We start from the raw sequence: 27,244 nt of genomic DNA, 5'->3' as shown, positions 1-27,244 counted from the left end.
CTATTGAGAATGAGTTGTCATATGGAAAATATGGAAAGGTTTCCATATTGGGAGTTAGATATTAAGAGTCTATGTCTAGATAAGAAATTTTATGCAAAAGGATGTTCAAAGGAATGTACTTTGAGTGAGAGACATCATATCTAAGGAATTGTATTGTAACAATCTCCGATAGAGGACTTTGTAATATCGTTGGCAATAGTCTTTGTGAATTTTTTGTGCTATGACATTACGAAAAGGATAACTGCATAAAATGTTAGAATCTAACATATTCTATAAGTGGCAAGAATTTGATATTCTTTCACTTATGAAAAAGGATTTGGAGTTGTGAAATGAGTATGATTGGAAATGTGTTCATTTGATCTATTTCACAAAGTAAGAACCATAGGTAAACATTGTGTGCATGCTAAGAGCATGGGACAAGTGTTGTAATAATTCAAGTAAGAAGTTGATTACCCGAAACAACAAATAATGAGTAATCGATATGGTGATAAATAAAAGGTGTTTTATTTATGCTCAAAGGTTTGAGGCCATATGGGATTAGTATTATTCTTGTGTTTCACTTTGCATGTTTTGACTTCCTGAATAATTTAATTGGTTTAGAACAGTCAAATTATTCGAACGGACCACAGTCGTTCATATGTTGGAAGTAGGTATGAATAAAGACCGTCATGAATTGGTGTGTGGATTGTCTAAAGAGTATTAGACATAAGCAAATGTTTGCTACAACATTCATGAGTGCTTATGAATATGATTTGAGCATTGGATTAAACCCACGCTCACTTGGATCACTCCATGATTTGTATCACGAGTGATTGGTGAGACGATAACATCTTATATTCTTGAAACCGAGATGTGTGAGTTGTATCTTGCGAATCGGTTGCACATTGATAATATGTAAACGCACCAGTAACTTGGTGTCATAAAACATATTGTTGTGTGTGATTCGGTGAGTGAGTGCAAGCGAGCATTGAATCAAAGTTTATTCGTTCCTTTTATCCAAAGAAGGATAAAAGCGATATCTTTGGGCCCCTCGATGATTTAGTGATGACAAACGTAAATGCTTGGCCGGGCTAAGGCTAATTTGATTTGTTCAATTAGTCAGTCGTCATAAATCGGAAGTCGAGAAATAGTACAGAGAGAATGATTAGAAATCACGTCTTATACGATATCTAGAATGGAGGAATATATGATCCCTTATCTAAAGGAAACACGTATCTGATAGGATCAGAGTTGACAACGGCTTTGGAAAGCTACGATTGCAGATCAGGATCTGAAGTCATATGCAAAATAGTTATTAGACTTATCCAAGTGGGAGACTGTTGGATTAGTGTCTAAGTGTTGGGTTTTGAGCAATCTAACACTTCCTAAGTGTGCATGCAACCCTAATAAACCTTGGATCTATGTTTGTCTAAATACATGCAAAATAATAATTTTCCAAGGTTTATAACCTATCTAACATGGCATGGGGAACATTTCAACATAAAAGAGTTAGAAGAGATTACATACCTTTGTTGTGTTGGGTTCTTAGGAGTTTGAGGGCCAAGCACCAATAGTGTGAATGCCTCAAATGGAATCACAAACACCACAAACTCTTGGAAAACTTTGAGAGAGTATACACACTCTTGTATTTTCGGCCACACACATGCACACACACACTAGAACACTAGCTTTCTCTCTTAGGCTATCTTAGGCTTTCTTTCATGCTCCATAAGCATGCTTATATAGTATGCATGGTTAGGGTGAAACCCTAATAACCCATGTCTTTTCCTATTCCAAGGATCCATGGGTTAAAAGCTCCATGGATCATCCATGGACTTCCACATAAGCCTAGCCCATTAACAAATGAGTATTAGCCCACACTATATAAAACAAATAGCCCATAATTTAATTAGTATTCCTTTTAATCTCTAAATTAATCCATAATTAATTTAAGACTAAAACTAATTAAATAACGTAACTTCATATTAATATATTATAACTCATAATATATTAATAAACATATGTGTATAACTCTCATAAAATTATCCATAATAGTTTGGATGAGATGCAACCCAAATGGACCATGCCGGTCGGGTCAAGTATATACCAAATAAGTTATGGACTTAGACACCTTATCCAACAGACTCCCACTTGGATAAGTCTAATAACTATATTTGCCTATAACTTCAGGAACCAACCAACAATCGTAGCTCTCGAAAACTCCCTCGAACAATGAAGACTCTGTCGAACTATGAAGCGCCATTTTAGATAAGTGATCACAAAATCCTCTGTTCTCATGATATCAGCCGGACAAACACATGGAACTATGTCTTGCTTATTGTCTAGCAGTTGTTTCTCGATCATCCGATTTGTTTGACGAAGAACTTCACTGAACACATCGGTTTAGTTCTGACCAGGCCTGGTATATGGGTCAACACAAAATCATCGAGGGGCCCGGATATCGCTTCTATTTCTAGAAGGAACAGATAAACTTCGACTGATATGCTTGTTCTACTACTTATTGAATTGTACACAAAGGCACGTTTTATAACATCAAGTTACTGATGCGTTTACGTGCAATCAATGCACAACCAACTCATAGGTAACAACTCATATCTCTAGGTTTAAAGATTTATATGATGTTATCGTCTCACGATCACTCGAGATAAATTCCATGAAGTGATACAAGTGAGCGTGGGTTTATACCAATACTCATAACTCATGAGTACTCATGAATGTTGCAGCAACCATTGCCATGCCTAAACACCTTTAAGGCATCTACAAACCCAATTCATGACAATCTTGATTCATACCTACTTCCGACGTATGATCGATTGTGGAGGTTTGAACAAATTAATTATTCTGGAAGTCAAAACATGCAAAACTGAAACAATAGTAAATAATTGACAATGATAGTAACACTTTACTCATAAATAAATCACAAATTTTATTCATCATCAAACGTCGATTACATTTTACAAGTTTCAGGAAAACTATCTAATCTGTAAAACTAATATCGTCCCTCAGCCCGATGCGTCTCGCATGCTGAAAATGCTTAACCCTCGTCAGTCCCTTCGTAAGGGGATCTGCAGGATTCTCATCTGACGATATCCTCCTTGTCACAAGGAGTCCTTCTTCAATCTTGTGCCTTATGAAGTGATATTTTCTGTCAATGTGTCGGGATCTGCCATGATCTCTTGGTTCCTTGGCTAAGATAACCGCAGCATTGTTGTCACAGAAAATTTCTATAGGTTCCTTAATAGCTGGTACAACTCCAAGGTCTCCGATGAAGTTCTTTAGCCATATCGCCTCCTTCGCTGCTTCACTCGCTGCTATATACTCTGATTCACAAGTCGAATCAGCCACCGTCTCCTGCTTGGAACTCTTCCAAGAAATTGCCCCTCCATTTAAGGTAAAGATCCAGCCCGACTGAGAGCGGAAATTATCCCTATCAGTCTGAAAACCAGCATCACTATACCCTAATATTCTCAAGTCATCACTGCCACCAAGGGTAAGGACCCAATCCTTAGTCCTCCGCAGGTACTTGAGAATGTTCTTTACCGCGGTCCAATGAGCCTTGCCAGGGTTCCCCTGATACCTGCTGACCATGCTCAAAGCAAATGCCACATCAGGACGGGTACAAGTCATAGCATACATGATCGAGCCAACTGCGGAAGCATATGGTAATTGGCTCATCTCAACTATCTCAGCCTCTGTACTCGGACTCTGAGTCTTACTCAGTTTGGTATTGCTTTGGATCGGTAAATCTCCTTTCTTGGAATTCTCCATGTTGAACCTTTTCAACACCTTATCCAAGTAGATACTCTGACTAAGTCCAATTAGTCTTCTACTCCTTTCTCTTAATATCCTTATCCCTAGGATATAGGTAGCCTCCCCTAGGTCCTTCATAGCAAAGCACTTCCCAAGCCAGGACTTAACCTCCTGCAAGGTTGGGATGTCATTTCCTATGAGTAGTATGTCATCCACATACAGTACCAAGAAGCTAACTATACTCCCACTAACTCTGACATACACGCAAGACTCATCTTCGCTTCTCAAGAAGCCAAACTCTTTTACCTTCTCATCAAAACAAAGATTCCAGCTACGAGATGCTTGTTTTAATCCATAAATGGATTTCTTAAGCTTGCATACTCTATTAGGGTACTCTGCATTGACAAAACCCTCTGGCTGATTCATGTACACATCCTCAGCCAACTTTCCATTAAGGAAAGCGGTTTTGACATCCATTTGCCATATTTCATAATCATGAAATGCTGCAACGGCTAACATAACCCTAATAGACTTAATCTTGGCCACCGGCGAGAAGGTTTCATCATAATCAATACCTTGAGTTTGAGTAAAACCCTTCGCAACCAGTCGAGCCTTATAAGTATGCACTTTTCCTTCCATGTCGGTCTTCTTTTTGAAGATCCATTTGCACCCGACTGTTTTACGGCCTGGTACATTGTCAACCAAGTTCCAAACTTGATTGTCATACATGGACTGTATCTCGCTGTCCATAGCCTCCTTCCATTTAGCAGACTCCGGGCCTGCCATGGCTTCCTTAACACTGCTAGGTTCATCCAAATTTACTAGTGTACTATCACTAATAAACGTATCACCTTCCGTAGTAATATGAAAACCATAATAAAACGAAGGTGTGTTCCTAACCCGTGTGGAACGTCTCGGAGGTACAGACTCGTCAGCTGGATCAACAGGAGTTTCTACCTCAGGTTGATTGCTAGTGTCTGAGGTTCCTTCACCAATTGATTCTTGAATTTCTTCAAGATCAATCTGCCTCCCACTGTCTCCTTGGCTTATAAATTCTTTCTCGCGAAAGATCCCTCTTCGTGCTACAAAGACCACATTCTCACTGGGTCTGTAGAAAAGGTAACCGAAGGATTTCTGTGGGTAGCCGATGAAAATACACCTTTCACTTCGGGGTTCAAGCTTATCATGAGTTTCACGCCTCACGAAGGCTTCGCAACCCCAAATTTTGATGTGGTCCAAATTGGGAACCTTCCCAGTCCACATTTCATGAGGTGTTTTGGTAACCTTCTTTGTAGGGACTAGATTAAGGATATGGGCGGCAGTCTTTAAGGCATACCCCCAAAAAGAGATTGGTAATGAAACTCGACTCATCATAGAGCGAACCATGTCCAACAAGGTACGATTACGCCTCTCAGCTACACCATTCAGCTGTGGTGTCCTGGGAGGAGTCAATTGTGAGACAATCCCACACTCCTTAAGATAGTCAAGGAACTCGGTACTAAGATACTCACCACCTCGATCGGATCGAAGCATCTTAATGTTCCTGCCCAATTGATTTTCTACTTCCTGTTTGAACTCCTTAAACCTTTCGAAGGCTTCGGACTTGTGTTTGATCAAGTAGACATACCCATATCTACTATAATCATCAATAAAAGTCACATAATACCGATTAGCGTCCCTTGTGGCGGTTTTGAATGGCCCACATACATCAGTATGTATTAGGTCCAACAAACCTTCACCCCTCTCACAAGTTCCAGTGAAGGGTGATTTTGTCATTTTTCCAAGTAGACAAGATTCACAACTATCATCTGATTTGAGGTCAAATGATTCCAAGACTCCACTCTTTTGGAGTTGGTCTATGCGTTTCTTGTTTACATGTCCAAGACGACAATGCCACAATGATGCTTTATCTAGGCTAGTAGAAGAATCAATATACAACACATTATTTCCTAAGTTGTCTACAATCGACACAGTTTCATACACGCCATCACAAGTTAATGCTTTAAAATAAAACACATTATTAAAGAAAGCATTAATACCACCACATTCATTATCAAACGAAAAGGTAAAACCTTGTTTGTACAAAGCATGAAAAGAAATAATATTCCTCGCCATTTCAGACGAGTATACACATTTATTCAAATCTAATTTTAACCCATTCTTAAGCAACAAAGTATAAACTCCAATCTTGGAAACAGGTGAAGCCTTCCTATTCCCCATGATTAAGTTTATCTTCCCGTGCTCCACATCCTCACTTCTTCTTAGGCCCTGCAAAACAGAACATATGTGAATACCACATCCTGTATCAAGCACCCAAGAGTTAGAATATGTTGAGTAATTAGACAATATAGTGTAAATACCTGCATAGGTGGGTTTCACTTTCCCATCCTTTAGATCCTGCAAGTACTTAGGGCAGTTTCGCTTCCAGTGTGCCTTTTCATGGCAATAAAAGCATTCAGCATCCTTTGGAATGGCAGAAGGAGTGACAGAACCGTTCTTAGTCTTGGATGAGGAGCCTTCAAGAGACTTTCCCTTAGTACCCTTCGAAGGGTGCTTCCTCTTTTTCCCTTTGCCTTGCCCAATAGCTAAAACAGGGGTAGAAGTTGGAGTAGGTGTAGTAGAGGTAACAACCGCTTTACCCTTAAGACCGGTTTCAGCGGTCTTCAAGAGTCCTTGAAGCTTGCTGAGGGTAACTTCCTCCTTGTTCATATGATATGTCATTCGAAAATGATCATAACAAGAAGGCAAGGAGTGCAAAATGATGTCAATTGCTAACTCCTCGGGGATGTTAACATTCAGCTTCAGCAAACGGTCCACATACCTTTGCATCTTTTGCATGTGGCCCGTGACGGATTCACCGTCCTTCATGCGGGTAGTTATTATGGAGGAGATTATTTCATACCGCTCCTGACGAGCACTCTGATGGTACCTTTCCATCAAGTCTTGGTGCATCTCAAAAGGGTAGAAATCTTCATATGACTTTTGGAGCTCGGCTGTCATCGTGGCCATCATGATACATGCCACCTTAGTAGCATCTCTCTCATGAGTCCTGAATTCAGCGATCTCGTCAGGAGTAGCAGTAGACTCATCAAGTTCTTTTAACTCCTTATCGAGGACATATTCCTTGTCCTCGTAACGAGTAACCATCCTGATGTTCCTAATCCAATCCATGAAGTTGGAACCATCAAAGATGACCCTCCCACAAAGATTCATGAGAGAGAAAGAACCAGTTGGGTTAGAGCCTGAAGCATTAGTGTTGGAAGACATCTGAAAGAAGAAAGTAAGTTTAGATTAGATATTTAGGATCCTTAATAAGACACCCAAATGTAATATTAAGGCTAGGATCCAATCACAATATATTACACTTAGAAGAGGGATGCCGTAATCTAAGTAATAATATATTTGAAAGGTAGGCGAATGACGATTCACCAATTTCCACCATGAAAACGAAATGATTAATTAGGTTTAATTGGATTTGAAATTCCTAGATTCTTTTGAGATTCATTGAACTTTTCAATGGCATGTTTCAATCTCGATTGTGCCCTTCAAGTTTTGTGACTGGGATGCCAAGGATCACAAAACAAGGTGTGAATAACCATGCTAACTCACTTGGTACTCCTAATATTATCACCTAATCAATGTGCCGGTTAACCACACACGCTCCATTGATCTATGACAACATTAAGTTACCCTTCGTGATCCTTACTAGTCTAATTAGTGTGCCGGTTAACCACACACGCTCCACTAACGACTTGGTAAGGTACAAAGTGTGAATTCCATGGATTAGCACCATGTTCACATTTTCCTAAAATAACTAAGATTGGGAATTAAAAGAGTTTAGTTATTTTATAATATTCATTATACTTTTAATGAGGATTTAAAGTCGTTGTTCTACCCGTTCGGCTAACGACCCTCCACCGATCAAGCAAGCGGTGGGTGAGAGTATACACCCATTAAGTCGCCATTTTATAGGCAACAACCTTATACCCACCTTATAGACCGGCTTCGTGAATGAGGCCTACTAACGGTAAAACGACTTATTCTTATACATATATATATAATAATTAACCATTAATGTTATAAATAGTATAAGGGTTGAATTTTAACTATTAAAACTCTAAGGTTTGGAATTAAAGTTTATTAAAGTGTGTGAAACTTTACAAATTCCAAAACTTGAGGACAAGTTTTGTAACTTTGCACAACTCTTCATTTCATAACTTATGAATTAAAGGTTCATAAAAATGAAGACTCTTCATTTTCATGTAACTTATGTGTTTTAAGTGTGTGTTAAATGAAAGTGACCTTTGGTAATCCATAACTTGAGGACAAATTATGGACTCCATTAAAACACATAAATGATTAAGAATTAATTCTAAACAATTCAGCAAATAATTCCTATCATTTTCTAAATTCATAAGAACATGAACATGATCATCAAAAATTCAAGAATTATATGAACACATAAAATCATGGATTTTTGATATATGCTATTGTAAATGGATTAGAACAACCATTACACCAACTAAAATAAGTTTTACAACACCAAAACAATTTAGGGTAATGTTTTCAGTCCATTTCCAGCAGCAAAAATCGAGATTCTGCATTCTTTCGATCCTACTCGCCGAGTGCACGAACGGACTCGTCGAGTAGGTTGAAGTTTGCCTTGGACTCGGCGAGTCCCCCCAATGGACTCGGCGAGTCTAGCATGCAGACAGCAACGATTTCGACTTTTTTCACTATTTTGCATCAAGTATCAAACAAGCAAGCCTAGGCTCTGATACCACTGTTGGGTTTTGAGCAATCTAACACTTCCTAAGTGTGCATGCAACCCTAATAAACCTTGGATCTATGTTTGTCTAAATACATGCAAAATAATAATTTTCCAAGGTTTATAACCTATCTAACATGGCATGGGGAACATTTCAACATAAAAGAGTTAGAAGAGATTACCTACCTTTGTTGTGTTGGGTTCTTAGGAGTTTGAGGGCCAAGCACCAATAGTGTGAATGCCTCAAATGGAATCACAAACACCACAAACTCTTGGAAAACTTTGAGAGAGTATACACACTCTTGTATTTTCGGCCACATACATGCACACACACACTAGAACACTAGCTTTCTCTCTTAGGCTATCTTAGGCTTTCTTTCATGCTCCATAAGCATGCTTATATAGTATGCATGGTTAGGGTGAAACCCTAATAACCCATGTCTTTTCCTATTCCAAGGATCCATGGGTTAAAAGCTCCATGGATCATCCATGGACTTCCACATAAGCCTAGCCCATTAACAAATGAGTATTAGCCCACACTATATAAAACAAATAGCCCATAATTTAATTAGTATTCCTTTTAATCTCTAAATTAATCCATAATTAATTTAAGACTAAAACTAATTAAATAACGTAACTTCATATTAATATATTATAACTCATAATATATTAATAAACATATGTGTATAACTCTCATAAAATTATCCATAATAGTTTGGATGAGATGCAACCCAAATGGACCATGCCGGTCGGGTCAAGTATATACCAAATAAGTTATGGACTTAGACACCTTATCCAACACTAAGTCCATAAGTATTTTGGTATGTACTTGACCCGATGGTGCATGGTCCTTTTGGGTTGCCTTCACCAAAGCAACTTGATAGGATGAATTATGGAGAGAAAGGATTAAATATGATTTATTAATATATTATGGGAATAATATATTAAAGGAGAAATCATATTGTTTAATTAATATTAGTCAAGAATTAATAAGAATTAAGTTTGTGACTAAAAGAGATTAATTAAATTTAAGGGACTGGAATTGTAATTATAAGATAATTTCAATTTGGGCTATGGATTGCCTTATATTAAGGAGTGGACGAATTTTATGGGAAACCCATTGGAAATCGTCCAAGGCCTTTAAGGAAAGGAGTCCATGGGTTGCTTAGGGCTTAAGCATCCAAATTACGGTTTTCTTGTTAGATAACCCTAATAGCCTCACTATATATAGAGTCCTTATGCCTCAAAAACGTGGACAAGCTTCTGTCTAGGGTTTCCACATGTTTTTGAGAGCCTTCTTCTCTTCTCCTCTTCATCCTCTTGCTCTTGGTGTTTGTGAACCATTAGAGGAGTGACATTTGTGACTCTAAGCTTTCTAAAGTCAATACAAGAAGGATTTGAGATTGTTATTGCTACATAACAATCAAGGTATGATCTAAAACCTAATTTATATGTTATATTGATTACCATATACTAGATCTAGGGTTTATTGTCTTGGATAAATTGCATGTACAATAGAGAAACCTAGATCCAAGAATTAGGGTTTGTATGAGCACATAGGATGTTCTTATGATTAAAACCCATCATCTTTTTGGTCCCAAATGCTCCATTTTGAACATAAATGAAGTCCCAATGGCTAGAAGTGTCCCATGCATTTGGTAGAAAGGTCTTAATGGTCTAAGATCTTGTATTAAGAACTTTTGGACGTATAAAGTCATAAAGTTGGAAACTTTATGACTCTAAGATGAATTTAGACCATGGATTTGAAGTTTGGGATTAAGTGGTTAAGGAATTAAGCACTTATTGAAGTTTGAGCTTTATGAGGGTATGCCCTGCATAGAAGGGAGTACACCCCGCGTACACGGTCGAAGCCCCCGTTTCCAGTCAATGTGAGGCTCGCGTACGCCCTGCATAACTTCGGGGTACGCCCAACGTACGCCTTCTATTGGGCTTTTGCAAGTTGGGCTTCGGATTCAGGCCATCTTTGGGCCAGTATGGCTTGGGACCTTAAAGGACTTTCAGAGCAGGAATATTTTGGGCCAGTTAGGGAATTGAACCTTAGGATGAGGCCTAATAGGGAGTTGGGCCCAATTTGGAAAATTGGGCCAATTGTTGGCCTTTTATATTTGGACCCTTTTTGGATGAAGATTTGGATTTGGGCTTTGGCCTAGTTAAGGAAGAGTTAATGGAAAATTATGGGTTAAGAGATTTGTGGTGATAATCTAATGATTAGTTGGAGGTTTATTTATTATGATAGTTCGAGATTTTCGTGAGCTAGTGGTCGGACGATCTGTTTGATACGTCAGTGAGATGTGAGTTTTCTTCAGTGTACTTAAGGGTCTAAGGCACCAAGGTTGACCCTATAAATTTTCTTCAGAGTACTGTAGTGATCGATTAGATCTGAATCCTGGTAGACAGGATGATACTATGCTTATTGATCTGTATGAATTGTGCTTGCTTGTTGGATTGATTATGTGTTTATAAATTATGTATATGTTGACATGTGTGTGTGTGTGGTTGGGTTGAGGCGGTACTACTTTGTGATGAAGGCCAATAGACCCAGGGCGGTCCGGATAGACTGAAGGCCTGCGAGGCAGACCCGTCAGGCTGAAGGCTCGGAGAGCGGTCCAAAGCGGCTGAAGGCCCGACAAGGCGGTCCAGTCATGTTGTAGGCTCTGTGTGCATGTTATTGTCTGTTATGGTTATGTGATGGTATTTTGGGGAAGAATCACTAAGCTTTGGGCTTATAGTTTTTTATTATGTTTCAGGTACCGCAGATGATCGCGAAAAAACAAAGGCTTCATCGTGCCCCTCCTCACATTTTGTGTTATGATTTCTAGGAAAACTCTTATGTGAGATCGATTTTGAAAACAATTTGTAATGAAGGATGGTTTTGTGTTTATTTAAAAGTTTAAAATTTTCAAAGAATTTTATGAGTGTTACAGAAATGATTCTTTAACAGCCAAAATGTATTTTTTTTATAAGTAAATTTGTACTTAAAAGTGTGTTTGTAATGAGTCTTGGAGAGCCAGAATGTATCTTTTGTATAAGTAAATCCTTACTTAAAACTGTGTTTGTAATGAATCTTTAAATATCCTTGAAAAAACTTATATTTATGTTACATAAGTAATTTCATACTTAAAATAGTTTTGAAAGCAACCAATTCCATGGTTGGTAGTGTGTGAGAGAGTGAGAGAGATATTCTAGTTAATGTTTATAGTGAGTCCTATAACCGAGCTATGTGAAAGAGTGTACCCCCTACAACGTTTCGACATTGTAGTAACAATTGTAGATACCTATCACCCGCTTCGATTGATCAGTCGAGGTTATAGCTAGCAACCGAGGGTGGGGACGTCAACCCGGTATAGATCTATGCATATGTATCTCGCTTCGAAGATTAACAGTTATAGTAGTCTGGGTATGCTAAGTATTTAAACTCAACTAATGAATAACGTCTCACTAAAAAGCCCTTAACTAAAAAGTCGGTGCATAACTCTTAGCCCTAACTTAATTGAGATTAAGTCACTAGACATAATGAATATTCTTGTAAGCGGTTTATAAAAGTCGAGTATGTTTGACATGTATGCAAAAGTGTGGTGTGTTCGCTTTTATAAAAATGATTATTTCACATTAATGAACATGTGTACATGTATAAACATTATGTACTTAAACATATAAATAAACATGCATAGCAATAGCTTGAATCCTTGAAATAATACAGAGTTTCATAACGGGCTTGTTATAATATGCAATGTAACATAAAAATCATATAATTTTGTATCATGAAGTATTTATTGTGTGAACTGATTTTTTCACATTAAAATAACAATAATACGTATACGAAAAGTTTATACTAGTTTATTTGTAACATTATGGTAAATTGTTAAATAATAATATTTTTTAAACTAGGATTATTGTATTTTCACATAAAAAGGTAATTGGTTTGTATAAACAGAATATACTGGCACATGTATTCCCCCCAAAATAATTAAAATATTAGAAAGGGGTCGTAAGCACTCACCCTTGAACTGTGAATTCCAATCGTTCGAATTCGGTTTCTTTGAGATGCTTGTCATGAGAAACAACAAATGTAACGTTTCTTGAACTTTGATATATTCTTGGGACCGTTTCGTATTGAATTTGAAATATTGGGGGTTGTTTGGTAATTTAATTTAATGAATATTACTATTTTGGTAAAAATAAATCAAGGGAGGGGCTGAAATGGTTTAAATGGAATTTAATGTTTGAGTCTTGGCTGGTTTTGTTAAGAAATATCTATTGGAGGGCCTGTTTTGAAAAAATGGGTCAAGGTTAGGGGATTGGGGTTTATTTTAAAGTTTCACATTAAAAAATATTTACTACTTACACTTTAAAGTTTAATTTTTCTTAAATTAACTCGTGTAATACACGGGTCTCACGCCTAATATATAATGTATATTTATGAGATATATAAAGAATTAAAGATTTATAAATAATAAGTATCCATAATTTTCATATATACTATTAATTGGTATTTTGTTATGTTACATGACATATATATATATATATATATATATATATATATATATATATATATATATATATATATATATATAGTGCAACATCCCAAAATTCAAGACCAAAAATTTCATTTTTAATTAAGTCATTATAAAATCAATAGTATAAAAACATCCATAGTGTCATCCCATGTTAAACCAATATATTGATAATCAAAACATTCATGATAAAAACAACATCAGAGTATGATCCCAAAGATCTAATGTGCGGAAAACATAGTGTGATGCGTTGCGATCATGCCGACTCCTTTCTCTCGAAGAAGAAGTACCTGAAACCCAAACTGAAAACTGTAAGCACGAAGCTTAGTGAGTTCCCCCATCATACCACATAACCACATATTGCAAGGCATATTTGGGGGCCTGACCTACCCCTTCAGTCTAATCTAACCGGCTACTGCTGAGTATATCTGGGGGCTCGACCTACCCTGTCAGGCATATCTGGGTGCCCGACCTACCCTCCCAGGCATATCTGCGTGCCCGACCTACCCTGCTAGGCATATCTAGGTGCCCACATACCTGCCAGTTTATTTCAACTGGTTACGGGGTCTATTTCACCCCTACCACTACCACATAATTTTATAATATAATCATACCGTCAAGGATATATGGGTGCCCGACCTACTCTGCCAGGCATATGTCGGTGCCCGACCTACCCTCTGGTTTATTCCAACCGGCTACGATATGACATCCCCATTTTCACGACCAGAAAGGACCAATTTGTTTATGCTTCATTTTTAAAATCAGAGTATACTTTTAATGAAAAGTTTTGCGAAATTTTGTTCCTAGAAAAACTTGATAAATATGTAATCAAATCATTTCCGAAGAAATGTATTTTATTCATTTTAAAACTTTGGGATGTCAACGTCAATACGAAGACATAAGCATAAACAGAACTTATATTCATTTACACTAGTGATCTACATCTCTTTAATCTTTCAGTGTAGTGTAGCTTTATATCAACACCTATGACACAAATAAACTGAGTGTGTCAGGTTGAGAAACCTGGTGAGTACATAGGGTTTTCAACCCACTATAATATAGTTATTATGTTTAGACATCAAACATTCAACGCAATTACCCATCCCCATTATCTTCTTTACTCTTAAGGATCTACCCTAAGAATCATCTATCATTTACTTTTTCATTCCTAAGGATTCTCCTAAGGAATAGGCACGAAGTCCATCTTTTCCTTTTGCGCAGCTGCCAATGTTATCTATTAGGCGCAGCTGCCAATATTATCATTTAGGCGCAACTGCCAGGATTATGACGTTCTCTATTAGGCGTAGCTGCCGATATTATCCTTTTGTGCAACTGCTAGGATGTTTAGAGTACATCGTAGTTCGAAAACACCTACAGGTTGTGGTACAACTACCAATATTCATCTATATCATCTTTCATATCTCATCATTTATCTACCCATATTCTACACAACATATTTGTAGATATAAAATACATCTATAGCTTTAGATCTGAAAACAAAATACATCTACTCTCTAGATCTGAAGAAAAAGTTCAGATCTGAAAACAAAATACATCTATAGTCTAGATCTGAAGAAAAAGGTTCAGATCTGAAAAGAAAATACATCTATAGTCTAGATCTGAAGAAAATCTTCATATCTGAAAAAAAAATACATCTACAGTCTAGATCTAAAGAAAATGTTCAGATCTGAAAACAAATGACATATACGGTTTATATCTGAAAAACAAAGAAGTTTAAATCTTTCATCTAGCACAGATCTCAAGTAAATATGCACACATAGCATGTAATTTATATAAAATACTTCATATCTATGTCTAAGATGAAACTAACTATGCACTCACTTGTTAGGGTGGTGATTCCAACTTGAACAACGCTTCGCTTTTTAAAATATGATTTCCTTTGACGACCGGGAAGTTTGCTTAAAAATTGGGCTCTGTGGGGGCAGAGTTTTTAAACCTAACAACTCTTTTTCGCTGACCCTTTGGGAGCTACGGGGCTTTCTTTTAGTGCTAGGGAGGTTCCTAGGCTTCGGAGTGGTTTAGGATGGCTAGAGAGAGGAGAGAGAGAGAAAAAGATGGTAAAAGTGTGAGAAAATAAGGCTGGTCACGCACCTCTATTTATAGGCCGAAGCCTCTCATTACGTTGGGCGTACCTGCAGAGGTACGCGGGGCGTACCTCGGTGTGCAAGGCGTTCAGGGCTATGTAATACGTTTGTATGATGGCGTGTTAACCTGCGGATGGAATGACGTGGCTCACTTCAGACCGCGCATAAGAAGACCGATGAGCGTACCTTCGGTGTACGCGAAGCGTCCGAATGTTACATGGGGCGTGGCCTCGCAGTTTACCTTTCCGTCTTCTAAAATTCATAATTTTCGCGTACGAGCTCCGTTTTCGACGTTCTTTATATCCACACGTAGGTGGGACTGTACTCTACAACTTTTGTTTAGACTCCATCAGCTAAGTTTGAAAAGATGTTTAAAGTTATTTTTTTAACAGGTCGGGACAGGATAAGTCCATTTAAAATTCATAGCTTCTTCATTATATATATATATATATATATATATGTGTGTGTGTGTGTGTGTGTGTGTGAATATATATATATATATATATATATATATATATATATATATATATATATATATTCTAGTAAATGTTTATAGTGAGTCCTATAATCGAGATATGTGAAACAATGTACCCCCTACAACGTTTCGATGTTGTTGTAACAATTGTAGATACTATCACCCGCTTCGATTGATCAGTCGAGGTTCTAGCTAGCAACCGAGGGTAGGGTGTCAACCCGGTATAGATCTATACATATGTGTTTCGTACCGAAGATTAACGGTTACAGTAGTCTGGGTTTGCTAAAGATTTAAAATCAGCTAATAAATAACGTCTCACTAAAAAACCCTTAACTAAAAAGTCGGTGCGTAACTCTCAGCCCTAACTTAATTGAGATTAAGTCACTAGGCATAATGAATATCGTTGTATGAGGTTTATAAAAGTCGAGTATGTTTGAAATATATGCAAAAGTGTGGTGTGTTTTCTTTTATAAAAATGAATATTTTACATTAATGAACATGTGTACATGTATAAACGTTGTGTACTTACATATATAAATAAACATGCATAGTAATAGTTTGAATCCTTGAAATACTATAGAGTTTCATAACGTGCCTGTTATAATATGCAATGTAACATAAAAATCATATAATTTTGTATCATGAAGTATTTATTGTGTGAACTAATTGTTTCACGTTAAAATAACCATAATAAGTATACGAAAAGTTTATACTATTTTATTTGTAACAATATGGTAAATTTTTAAACAATAATATTTTTTAAACTAGGATTACTATATTTTTGCATAAAAAGGTAATTGGTTTGTATAAACAAAATATATTGGCACATTTATTCCCCCCTAAAATAATTAAAATATTAAAAGGGACCGTAAGCACTCACCTTTGAAATGTGAAACTAGGATTACTATATTTTTGCATAAAAAGGTAATTGGTTTGTATAAACAAAATATATTGGCACATTTATTCCCCCCTAAAATAACTAAAATATTAAAAGGGGCCGTATGAACAACACCTCCGTTTGGAGGTGTTCTTGGCTGGAATTGATTCAGAATGACAAGAAATATTGAGGCGTATGGGTGATGATCTTTTTTTTTAATCTTTGTACATTGTTTAAGTTGAGTGTAGTTTTGGTTGAAAGAGTGAAAGTCTCAATTTTTTGGCTGTCAATTAAGTGATCGGAGATTGTGTGTACCTTGAATGAGATTTAGAAGCTATAAGAAAATGATTTTGATGAGATTTTGTGTGGTTGGATTACTTGTGATACAAAGAGATTGTATGTGTACGACTTTACGTATCATTCATACTTTACGTATCATTCATACTTTATGTGTGATGTATTATTAAAAGAATTTGTTCGTACGATGACGTGTCAACCTGCGGATGGAATGATGTGGCCCACTTCAGACCGCGCTTCAGAGGACCGATGAGCGTGCATTCGGTGTATGCGGGGCGTACTCGGTACGCGAGGCATCCGAAGGTTACATGGAGCGTGGCCTCGCAATCAGTCTCGCAATTTGCCTTTTTCGTCTTCTAAAATTCGTAACTTTTGTGTACGAGCTGCGTTTTCGACATTTTTTATATCCACACGTAGGTGGGACTGTACTCTACAACTTTTGTTTAGACTCCGTTGGCTAGTTTTGAATTTTATTTTTAATGTTATATTTTTAACAGGTCGGGACAGGATAAGTCCATTTAAAATTCGTAACTTCTTCGTTATATATATATATATATATATATATATATATATATATATATATATATATATATATATATATATATATATATATATATATATAATCTAGTTAATTTTTATAGTGAGTCCTATAACCGAGATATGTGAAAGAGTGTACCCCCTACAACGTTTCGATGTTGTTGTAACAATTGTACATACCTATCACCCACTTCGATTGATCGGTCGAGGTTATATCTAGCAACCGAGGGTAGGGATGTCAACCCAATATAGATCTATATATATGTATCTCGCTCTGAAGATTAACGGTTATAGTAGTCTGGGTTTGCTAAATATTTAAAATCAGCTAATAAATAACGTCTCACTAAAAAGCCCTTAACTAAAAAGTCGGTGTGCAACTCTCAGCCCTAACTTAATTGAGATTAAGTCACTAGGCATAATGAATATTGTTGAATGCGGTTTATAAAAGTCGAGTATGTTTAACATGTATGCTAAAGTGTGGTGTGTTCGCTTTTATAAAAATGAATATTTTACATCAATGAACATATGTACATGTATAAACGTTGTCTACTTAAACATATAAATAAACATGCATTGTAACAGTTTGAATCCTTGAAATACTATAGAGTTTCATAACGTGCTTGTTATAATATGCAATGTAACATAAAAATCATATAATTTTGTATCATGAAGTATTTATTGTGTGAACTGATTGTTTCACGTTAAAATAACCATAATACGTATACGAAAAGTTTATACTAGTTTATTTGTAACAATATGGTAAATTGTTAAATAATAATATTTTTTAAACTAGGATTACTGTATTTTTGCATAAAAAGGTATTTGGTTTGTATAAACAGAATATATTGGTACATGTATTCCCCCCGAAATAATTAAAATATTAAAAAGGGGCCGTAAACATTCACCCTTGAAGTGTGAGTTCCAATAGTTCGAATTCGGTTTCTTTGAGATGCTTGTCGTGAGAAACCACAAATGTAATGTTTCTTGAACTTTGATATATTCTCGGGACCGTCTTGTTATGAATTTAAAATATTGAGGGTTGTTTGGTAATTTAATTTATTGAATAGGACTCTTTTGGTAAAAATAAATCAAGCGAGGGGCTGAAATGGTTTAAATGGAATTTAATGTTTGAGTCTTGGCTGGTATTGTTAAAAATATCTATTGGAGGGGCTGTTTTGAATAAACGGGTCAAGGTTTGGGGATTGGGGTTGATTTCTAAAATAAATATGGCAGTAGGGGGTTATTTTGTCATTATTAAAAGAATTTGAAAGGGATTTGGGCTTTCACGAAAAGGATTTTCATGGAGGGGCCATTTTTGTTTAATGCCCTAACTTAATGAAATTAGGGCTTTTTGTAATTCGTGTCTCGTCGTTTAAACCGATCGGGTAAATGGAAATCAAATGGAAACGAACGAAACAGCGGGGGGAAGGAGGGACCAATCTACGACGATAGCAGACCCATCTCCTGCGAGGGGGAGCATCCCCGGTGGTCAACGAGGTCGAAGAACGAAGGGAGAAGCAGCGACGACGCGCTCTTCTCGGTCGTCTGCTGGGTGCGAAGGAGAAGAATCGATCGGCGACGAGGGAGATCGTCTCCGGAGCTTGACAAGGCCGAAGAGGCGGAAGGAAGAGCAACGAAGCAGCGCTCTTCTTGTCCGGTTACGAGGTGTGATGTCTGGCATCGCAAGCAACGGAAGCAGCGAAGACAGGACCTTCGGTGGGGTTTGCTGGACGGAAGATGAAGACGAGGGCGCGAGCTGTGGGACGCTCAGTGACGGCAGCTCCGGTAAGGGGTTCGGAGGCAGTTGCTTTCTTCATTTTTTATGCTTGCAAGTGAGTGGACGGGGGCTGCTCCGGCAGCTCCCATGTTCTTTTATTTTTCTTATTTTTTTTTTTTTTTTATTTGATAAAAATTGATGGGCAGGAATCCATTGAAGGCAATGATGTTTGGGTTTTTATTTTTGATAAGGGAAGAGGCAAGGATTCAATGGTTTTTCTGGTGTGAATTTGATGGGAAGGAAGAAGAAGAAACAAATGGTGTTGATGCGCTTTTGGTTGGCTAAAAAATCGTATGAACAACACCTCCATTTGGAGGTGTTCTTGGCTGGAATTGATGCAGAATGACAAGAAATATTGAGGCGTATGGGTGATTATTTTTTTTTTTAATCTTTGTACATTGTTTGAGTTGAGTGTAGTTTTGGTTGAAAGAGTGAAAGTCTCAATTTTTTGGCTGTCAATTAAGTGATCGGAGATTGTGTGTACCTTGAATGAGATTTAGAATCTATAAGAAAATCATTTTGATGAGATTTTGTTGGGTTGGATTACTTGTGATACAAAGAGATTGTATGTGTACGACTTTACGTATCATTCATACTTTATGTGTGATGTATTATTTAATTGGTATGTATTTGTGTGTATTTTTTGGTTTGACATGTATTGTTGGTGTTTTCCATTTGTAACCATTTCTTAACAATTATAAGAGTAAGTTACACGAATAGTCCATATGGTTTGGGGTAATTTGCACGCTTGGTCCCTAACTTAGTTTTTTAACTCGGAAGGTTCCTACAGTTTGTTTTTGTTACGCACTTAGTCCTTGCTGTTTGTTTTTGTTAAATGTTTGATCTCTTTCTTACCTAAAAAGACTATTATTTAAATAGAAAAATATGGCGGGGTATTTAAGGTAAGGTGAGGGGGCAGGTTTGGGGGTGTGTTTATTTAATATAAATTAAAAATTCAAGGCGAAAATAGTCTTTTTAGGTAAGATATGGACCAAACGCGTAACAAAAACAAACAATAGGAATCTTTCGAGTTAAAAAAAGAAGTTAAGGACCAGATGTACAAATTACACTAAACCATAGGGACCATTCGTGTAATTTACTCTAATTATAATCTATTTCCATTTGTCATCAATTTGTTATATAAATTGTATAATACATATATATAAATTTGAGCTCATATGTTAGGATTGTAACATTTATTAATTTGTTAAACGTTAGTTTGTTAAATAAAAAATTGACACATCCTCCCTAATATATATAATATAATCCTCCTTAATAAATTAAAATAATTTTTTCACATATGAATCTGTCATTAGTTTTGACACTTGTCATTTTGTGGTATTTTTTAAATAAATATTATCTACTTGTCAATTTCTGGTTTATTTCGATTTTAAAATTAATGTCACATACTTATATATGTAAAGTATTAAATATAATATATGTGAAATTAAATTGCAATTAATACCTTTCATTCTTTCTTATTTTAAAGTTAAACATTAAAAAATATTTACTACTTACATTTTAAAGTTTAATTTTTTTTTTTAAATTAACTCGTGTAATACACGGGTCTCACGCCTAATATATAATGTATATTTATGAGATAAATAAAGAATTGAAGATTTATAAATAATGAGTATCCATAATTTTCATATATACTATTAATTGGTATTTTGTTATGTTACATGACATATATATAAATTTATATATATTTAGTGCAACATCCCAAAATTGAAGACCAAAATTTTCATTTTTAATTAAGTCATTATAAAATCAATAGTATAAAAACATCCATAGTGTCATCCCGTATTAAACCAATATGTTGATAATCAAAACATTCATGATATAACAACATCAGAGTTTGATCCCAAAGATCTCATGTGCGGAAAAACATAGTGTGATGCGCTACGATCATGCCGACTCCTTTCATCTCAAAGAAGAAGTACCTGAAACCCAAACTTAAAACTGTAAGCACGAAGCTTAGTGAGTTCCCCCATCATACAACATAACCACATACTGCACGGCATATCTGGGTGCCCGACCTACCCCTTCGGTCTAATCCAATCAGCTACTGCCTGAGTATATCTAAGTGCTCGACCTACCCTTTCACGCATAGTTGGGTGCTCGACCTACCCTCCCAGGCATATTTGGGTGCCCGACCTACCCTGCCAGGCATATCTAGGTGCCCGAGATACCCGCCGGTTTTTTTCAACCAGTTACGGGGTCTATTTCACCCCTACCACTACCACATAATTTCATAACATAATCATACCGTCAAGCATATATGGGTGCCCGACCTACCCTACCAGGCATATGTGGGTGCCTGACCTACCATCCGGTTTATTCCAATCGGCTACGATGTGACATCCCATTTTCATGACCAGAAAGGATCGATTTGTTTATGCTTCATTTTTAAAATCAGAGTATAGTTTTAATGAAAAGTTTTGGGGAATTTTGTTCCTAGAAAAACTTGATAAATATTTTATCAAAGCATTTCCGACGAAATGTATTTTATTCATTTTAAAACTTTGGGATGTCAACGTCAATACGAAAACATAAGCATAAACAGAACTAACATTCATTTACACTAGTGATCTACATCTCTTTAATTTCTCAGTGTAGTGTAGCTTTATATCAAAACCTATGATACAAATAAACTAACTGGGTTAGGTTGGGAAACCTGGTGAGTACATATGGTTTTCAACCCATAATAATATAGTTATTATATTTAAACATCAAACATTCAACCTAATTACCCGTGCTCATTATGTTCTTTACTCTTAAGGATTTACCCTAAGAATCATCTATCATTCACTTTTTCATTCCTAAGGATTCTCCTAAGGAATAGGCACGAAGCCATCTTTGCCTATTATGCAGCTGCCAATGTTATCTATTAGGCGCAACTGCCAATATTATCACTTAGTCGCAGCTATCAGGATTATGACGTTCTCTACTAAGCGCAACTGCCGATATTATCCTTTTGTGCAACTGCTAGGATGTTTAGAGCACATCATAGTTCAAAAACACCTACAGGTTGTGGTGCAGCTACCAATATTCATCTATATCATCTTTCATACCTCATCATTTATCTACCCATGTTCTACCCAACATATTTGTAGATATAAAATACATCTATAGTTTTAGATCTGAAAAAAAGTTTCAGATCTGAAAACAAAATACATCTACTATCTAGATCTGAATAAAAGGTTCAAATCTGAAAACAAAATACATCTACATTCTAGATCTGAAGAAAAAGGTTCAAATGTGAAAACAAAATACATCTACAGTCTAGATCTGTAGAAAATCTTCATCTCTGAAAACAAAATACATTTACAGTCTAAATCTGAAGAAAATGTTCAAATCTGAAAACCAAATACATATACGGTTTAGATTTGAAAAACAAAGAAGTTTAAATCTTTCATCTAGCATAGATCTCAAGTAAATATGCACACATAACATGTAATTTATATAAAATACTTCATATCTATGTGTAAGATGAAAGTAACTATGCACTCACTTGTTAGGGTGGTGATTCCAACTTGAACAGGCTTTGCTTTTTAAAAATATGATTTCATTTGATGAAACCGGGAGGTTTGCTTAAAAACTAGGATTTGCGGGGGAAGAGTTTCTAAACCTAAAAACTCTTTTTCTCAGAGTCTTTGGGCACTTTGGGGCTTTCTTGTAATGCCGGGAAGGTTCCTAGGCTTCGGAGTGGTTTAGGGTGGCTAGAGAGAGTAGAGAGAGAAAAAGATGGTAAAAGTGTGAGAAAATAAGGCTGGTCGCGCACCTCTATTTATAGGCCGTAGCCTCTCATTACGGTGGGCGTACCTGCGGAGGTATGCGGGGCGTACCTCGGTGTGCACGGGGTTCATGGCCATACAACACGTTCGTACGATGACGTGTCAACCTGCGGATGGAATGATGTGGCCCACTTCAGACCGCGCTTAAGAGGACCGATGAGCGTGCATTCGGTGTATGCGGGGCGTACTCGGTACGCGAGGCATCCGAAGGTTACATGGAGCGTGGCCTCGCAATCAGTCTCGCAATTTGCCTTTTTCGTCTTCTAAAATTCGTAACTTTTGTGTACGAGCTGCGTTTTCGACATTTTTTATATCCACACGTAGGTGGGACTGTACTCTACAACTTTTGTTTAGACTCCGTTGGCTAGTTTTGAATTTTATTTTTAATGTTATATTTTTAACAGGTCGGGACAGGATAAGTCCATTTAAAATTCGTAACTTCTTCGTTATATACATATATATATATATATATATATATATATATATATATATATATATATATATATATATATATATATATATATAATCTAGTTAATGTTTATAGTGAGTCCTATAACCGAGATATGTGAAAGAGTGTACCCCCTACAACGTTTCGATGTTGTTGTAACAATTGTACATACCTATCACCCACTTCGATTGATCGGTCGAGGTTATATCTAGCAACCGAGGGTAGGGATGTCAACCCAATATAGATCTATATATATATGTATCTCGCTCTGAAGATTAACGGTTATAGTAGTCTGGGTTTGCTAAATATTTAAAATCAACTAATAAATAACGTCTCACTAAAAAGCCCTTAACTAAAAAGTCGGTGTGCAACTCTCAGCCCTAACTTAATTGAGATTAAGTCACTAGGCATAATGAATATTGTTGAATGCGGTTTATAAAAGTCGAGTATGTTTAACATGTATGCTAAAGTGTGGTGTGTTCGCTTTTATAAAAATGAATAATTTACATCAATGAACATATGTACATGTATAAACGTTGTCTACTTAAACATATAAATAAACATGCATTGTAACAGTTTGAATCCTTGAAATACTATAGAGTTTCATAACGTGCTTGTTATAATATGCAATGTAACATAAAAATCATATAATTTTGTATCATGAAGTATTTATTGTGTGAACTGATTGTTTCACGTTAAAATAACCATAATACGTATACGAAAAGTTTATACTAGTTTATTTGTAACAATATGGTAAATTGTTAAATAATAATATTTTTTAAACTAGGATTACTGTATTTTTGCATAAAAAGGTATTTGGTTTGTATAAACAGAATATATTGGTACATGTATTCTCCCCGAAATAATTAAAATATTAAAAAGGGGCCGTAAACACTCACCCTTGAAGTGTGAGTTCCAATAGTTCGAATTCGGTTTCTTTGAGATGCTTGTCGTGAGAAATCACAAATGTAATGTTTCTTGAACTTTGATATATTCTCGGGACCGTTTTGTTATGAATTTAAAATATTGAGGGTTGTTTGGTAATTTAATTTACTGAATAGGACTCTTTTGGTAAAAATAAATCAAGCGAGGGGCTGAAATGGTTTAAATGGAATTTAATGTTTGAGTCTTGGCTGGTATTGTTAAAAATATCTATTGGAGGGGCTGTTTTGAATAAACGGGTCAAGGTTTGGGGATTGGGGTTGATTTCTAAAATAAATATGGCAGTAGGGGGTTATTTTGTCATTATTAAAAGAATTTGAAAGGGATTTGGGCTTTCACGAAAAGTATTTTCATGGAGGGGCCATTTTTGTTTAATGCCCTAACTTAATGAAATTAGGGCTTTTTGTAATTCGTGTCTCGTCGTTTAAACCGATCGGGTAAATGGAAATCAAATGGAAACGAACGAAACAGTGGGGGGAAGGAGGGACCAATCTACGACGATAGCAGACCCATCTCCTGCGAGGGGGAGCATCCCCGGTGGTCAACGAGGTCGAAGAACGAAGGGAGAAGCAGCGACGACGCGCTCTTCTCGGTCGTCTGCTGGGTGCGAAAGAGAAGAATCGATCGGCAACGAGGGAGATCGTCTCCGGAGCTTGACAAGGCCGAAGAGGCGGAAGGAAGAGCAACGAAGCAGCGCTCTTCTTGTCCGGTTACGAGGTGTGATGTCTGGCATCGCAAGCAACGGAAGCAGCGAAGACAGGACCTTCGGTGGGGTTTGCTGGACGGAAGATGAAGACGAGGGCGCGAGCTGTGGGACGCTCAGTGACGGCAGCTCCGGTAAGGGGTTCGGAGGCAGTTGCTTTCTTCATTTTTTATGCTTGCAAGTGAGTGGACGGGGGCTGCTCCGGCAGCTCCCATGTTCTTTTATTTTTCTTATTTTTTTTTTTTTTATTTGATAAAAATTGATGGGCAGGAATCCATTGAAGGCAATGATGTTTGGGTTTTTATTTTTGATAAGGGAAGAGGCAAGGATTCAATGGTTTTTCTGGTGTGAATTTGATGGGAAGGAAGAAGAAGAAACAAATGGTGTTGATGCGCTTTTGGTTGGCTAAAAAATCGTATGAACAACACCTCCATTTGGAGGTGTTCTTGGCTGGAATTGATGCAGAATGACAAGAAATATTGAGGCGTATGGGTGATTATTTTTTTTTAATCATTGTACATTGTTTGAGTTGAGTGTAGTTTTGGTTGAAAGAGTGAAAGTCTCAATTTTTTGGCTGTCAATTAAGTGATCGGAGATTGTGTGTACCTTGAATGAGATTTAGAATCTATAAGAAAATGATTTTGATGAGATTTTGTTGGGTTGGATTACTTGTGATACAAAGAGATTGTATGTGTACGTATCATTCATACTTTATGTGTGATGTATTATTTAATTGGTATGTATTTGTGTGTATTTATTTGGTTTGATATGTATTATTAGTGTTTTCCATTTGTAACCATTTCTTGATAATTATAATCTATTTCCATTTGTCATGAATTTGTTATATAAATTGTATAATACACATATATAAAAATTTGAAATCATATGTTAGGAATGTAAAATTTATTAATTTGTTAAACGTTGGTTTGTTAAAATAAAAATTGACACATCCTCCCTCATATATATAATATAATCCTCCCTAATAAATAAAAATAAATTGGCTAAATGTGAATCTCTCATGAGTTTTGACACTTGTTATTTTGTGGTATTTTTGTAATAAATATTATCCACTTGTTAATTTCTGATTTATTTTGATTTTAAAATTAGTATCATATACTTATATATGTAAAGTATTAAATATAATATATGTGAAATTAAATTGCAATGAATACCTTTCATTTTTTCTTAGTTTAAAGTTTCACATTAAAAAATATTTAGTACTTACGCTTTAAAGTTTAATTTTTATTTTTAAATTAACTCAAATTGTAACCCAATTCGATCAACCAAACGCTGTTTCCAAATCCTTTTCCGATTTCGTCGTTAAATTAAATCATTAACATATATCGACCTAAAATGACTTAATGGGTGTCTTAATGCCATTTGAAATCATTCTAACACCCCATAATAGTTATCGGAATAATTTTAGAATCGACCATATCGGGTTACGGCAACTTGGTCGGGTGCGACCAAAAGCCCCGCTTAACGCCGGTATCGGGTAGAATTCCACCGTGTCCAATTCCCGAACACTATATAAAGGACTCAAAGCTTCCATTTGAAGCTTTTGGCCATCTTTCCTTAATCACTCTTCAACCTCTCTCTTCATCCATAATCAAAGGTCCAAAAACAAAGATTTAAGGCTCCAAATCAAAGAGGTAACATCCCTAACTTGTTATCTAATCTCTTTAGCCTTCAAATTGATGTTTAATTTGAGATTTAGGACCTGGAACATGTGTTTACGGCCAAGGATCAAGCTTGGGCCGTAAACACTTAAAAATGGGGTTTTTAAGCCAATTAACCCTTCCAAATCATTATTGGGACTTAGATACGACTTTGAGGCTTACAAATCGAGACTTGAAACATTTAAAACATGAATTTTGAAGGACAAAAGAGAGTTTACGGCCAAGGCATGTGCTTGGGCCGTAAACTCCTCAAACATGGGGAGTAAACACCATTTAACATGTTAGAATGCCTTGAAACTCAACCAATAGCCTTGGAATAAATCATAGAACCATCTAAAAATAGTTTGGAGACCTTAAACATATCAAAACACCACATATAAGAGTTTACGACCATAGAACGTACTCCAAGGCCGTAAACTCCTAATTATAGGTCATTTGATGCCCAAAAATTCATACCAAGGCTTAGAAAAATTACTAGAATCACATGTGATTACTCTAAGTGCCTCAAATCAATTTCTCTTGACCATAGGAGAGTTTACGGCTGTAAACTCCAA

At 36.3% G+C, this 27,244-nt stretch overlaps 2 protein-coding genes across 2 annotated transcripts; both read left to right on the top strand.

Annotated features, from left to right (window-relative positions):
- The first annotated feature begins 18,744 nt into the window (after positions 1-18,744).
- Positions 18,745-19,647, top strand: LOC122196625 (uncharacterized). The gene is made up of 2 exons (XM_042899735.2): positions 18,745-19,129; positions 19,268-19,647. Exons 1-2 carry the CDS (start codon positions 18,745-18,747, stop codon positions 19,276-19,278), a joined length of 396 nt encoding a protein of 131 aa, XP_042755669.1. The 3' UTR covers positions 19,279-19,647.
- A 5,113-nt stretch (positions 19,648-24,760) lies between these two features.
- LOC122196747 (uncharacterized) lies at positions 24,761-25,829 on the top strand. Its single transcript, XM_042899865.2, has 2 exons — positions 24,761-25,145; positions 25,282-25,829. The coding sequence occupies exons 1-2, from the start codon at positions 24,761-24,763 to the stop codon at positions 25,290-25,292; spliced, it is 396 nt and encodes a 131-aa protein (XP_042755799.1). The 3' UTR covers positions 25,293-25,829.
- Positions 25,830-27,244: the final 1,415 nt, after the last annotated feature.

Source organism: Lactuca sativa, chromosome 2 (genome assembly GCF_002870075.4).
Source record: "Lactuca sativa cultivar Salinas chromosome 2, Lsat_Salinas_v11, whole genome shotgun sequence".
In the NCBI taxonomy this organism is placed as follows: domain Eukaryota; kingdom Viridiplantae; phylum Streptophyta; class Magnoliopsida; order Asterales; family Asteraceae; genus Lactuca; species Lactuca sativa.
This window is presented reverse-complemented; position numbering and strand designations above follow the sequence as displayed.

Bases quoted from the DNA above. Each gene is read 5' to 3' on its own strand.
- LOC122196625 (XM_042899735.2), top strand. From the start codon at position 18,745: ATGGAAACGAACGAAACAGCGGGGGGAAGGAGGGACCAATCTACGACG.
- LOC122196747 (XM_042899865.2), top strand. From the start codon at position 24,761: ATGGAAACGAACGAAACAGTGGGGGGAAGGAGGGACCAATCTACGACG.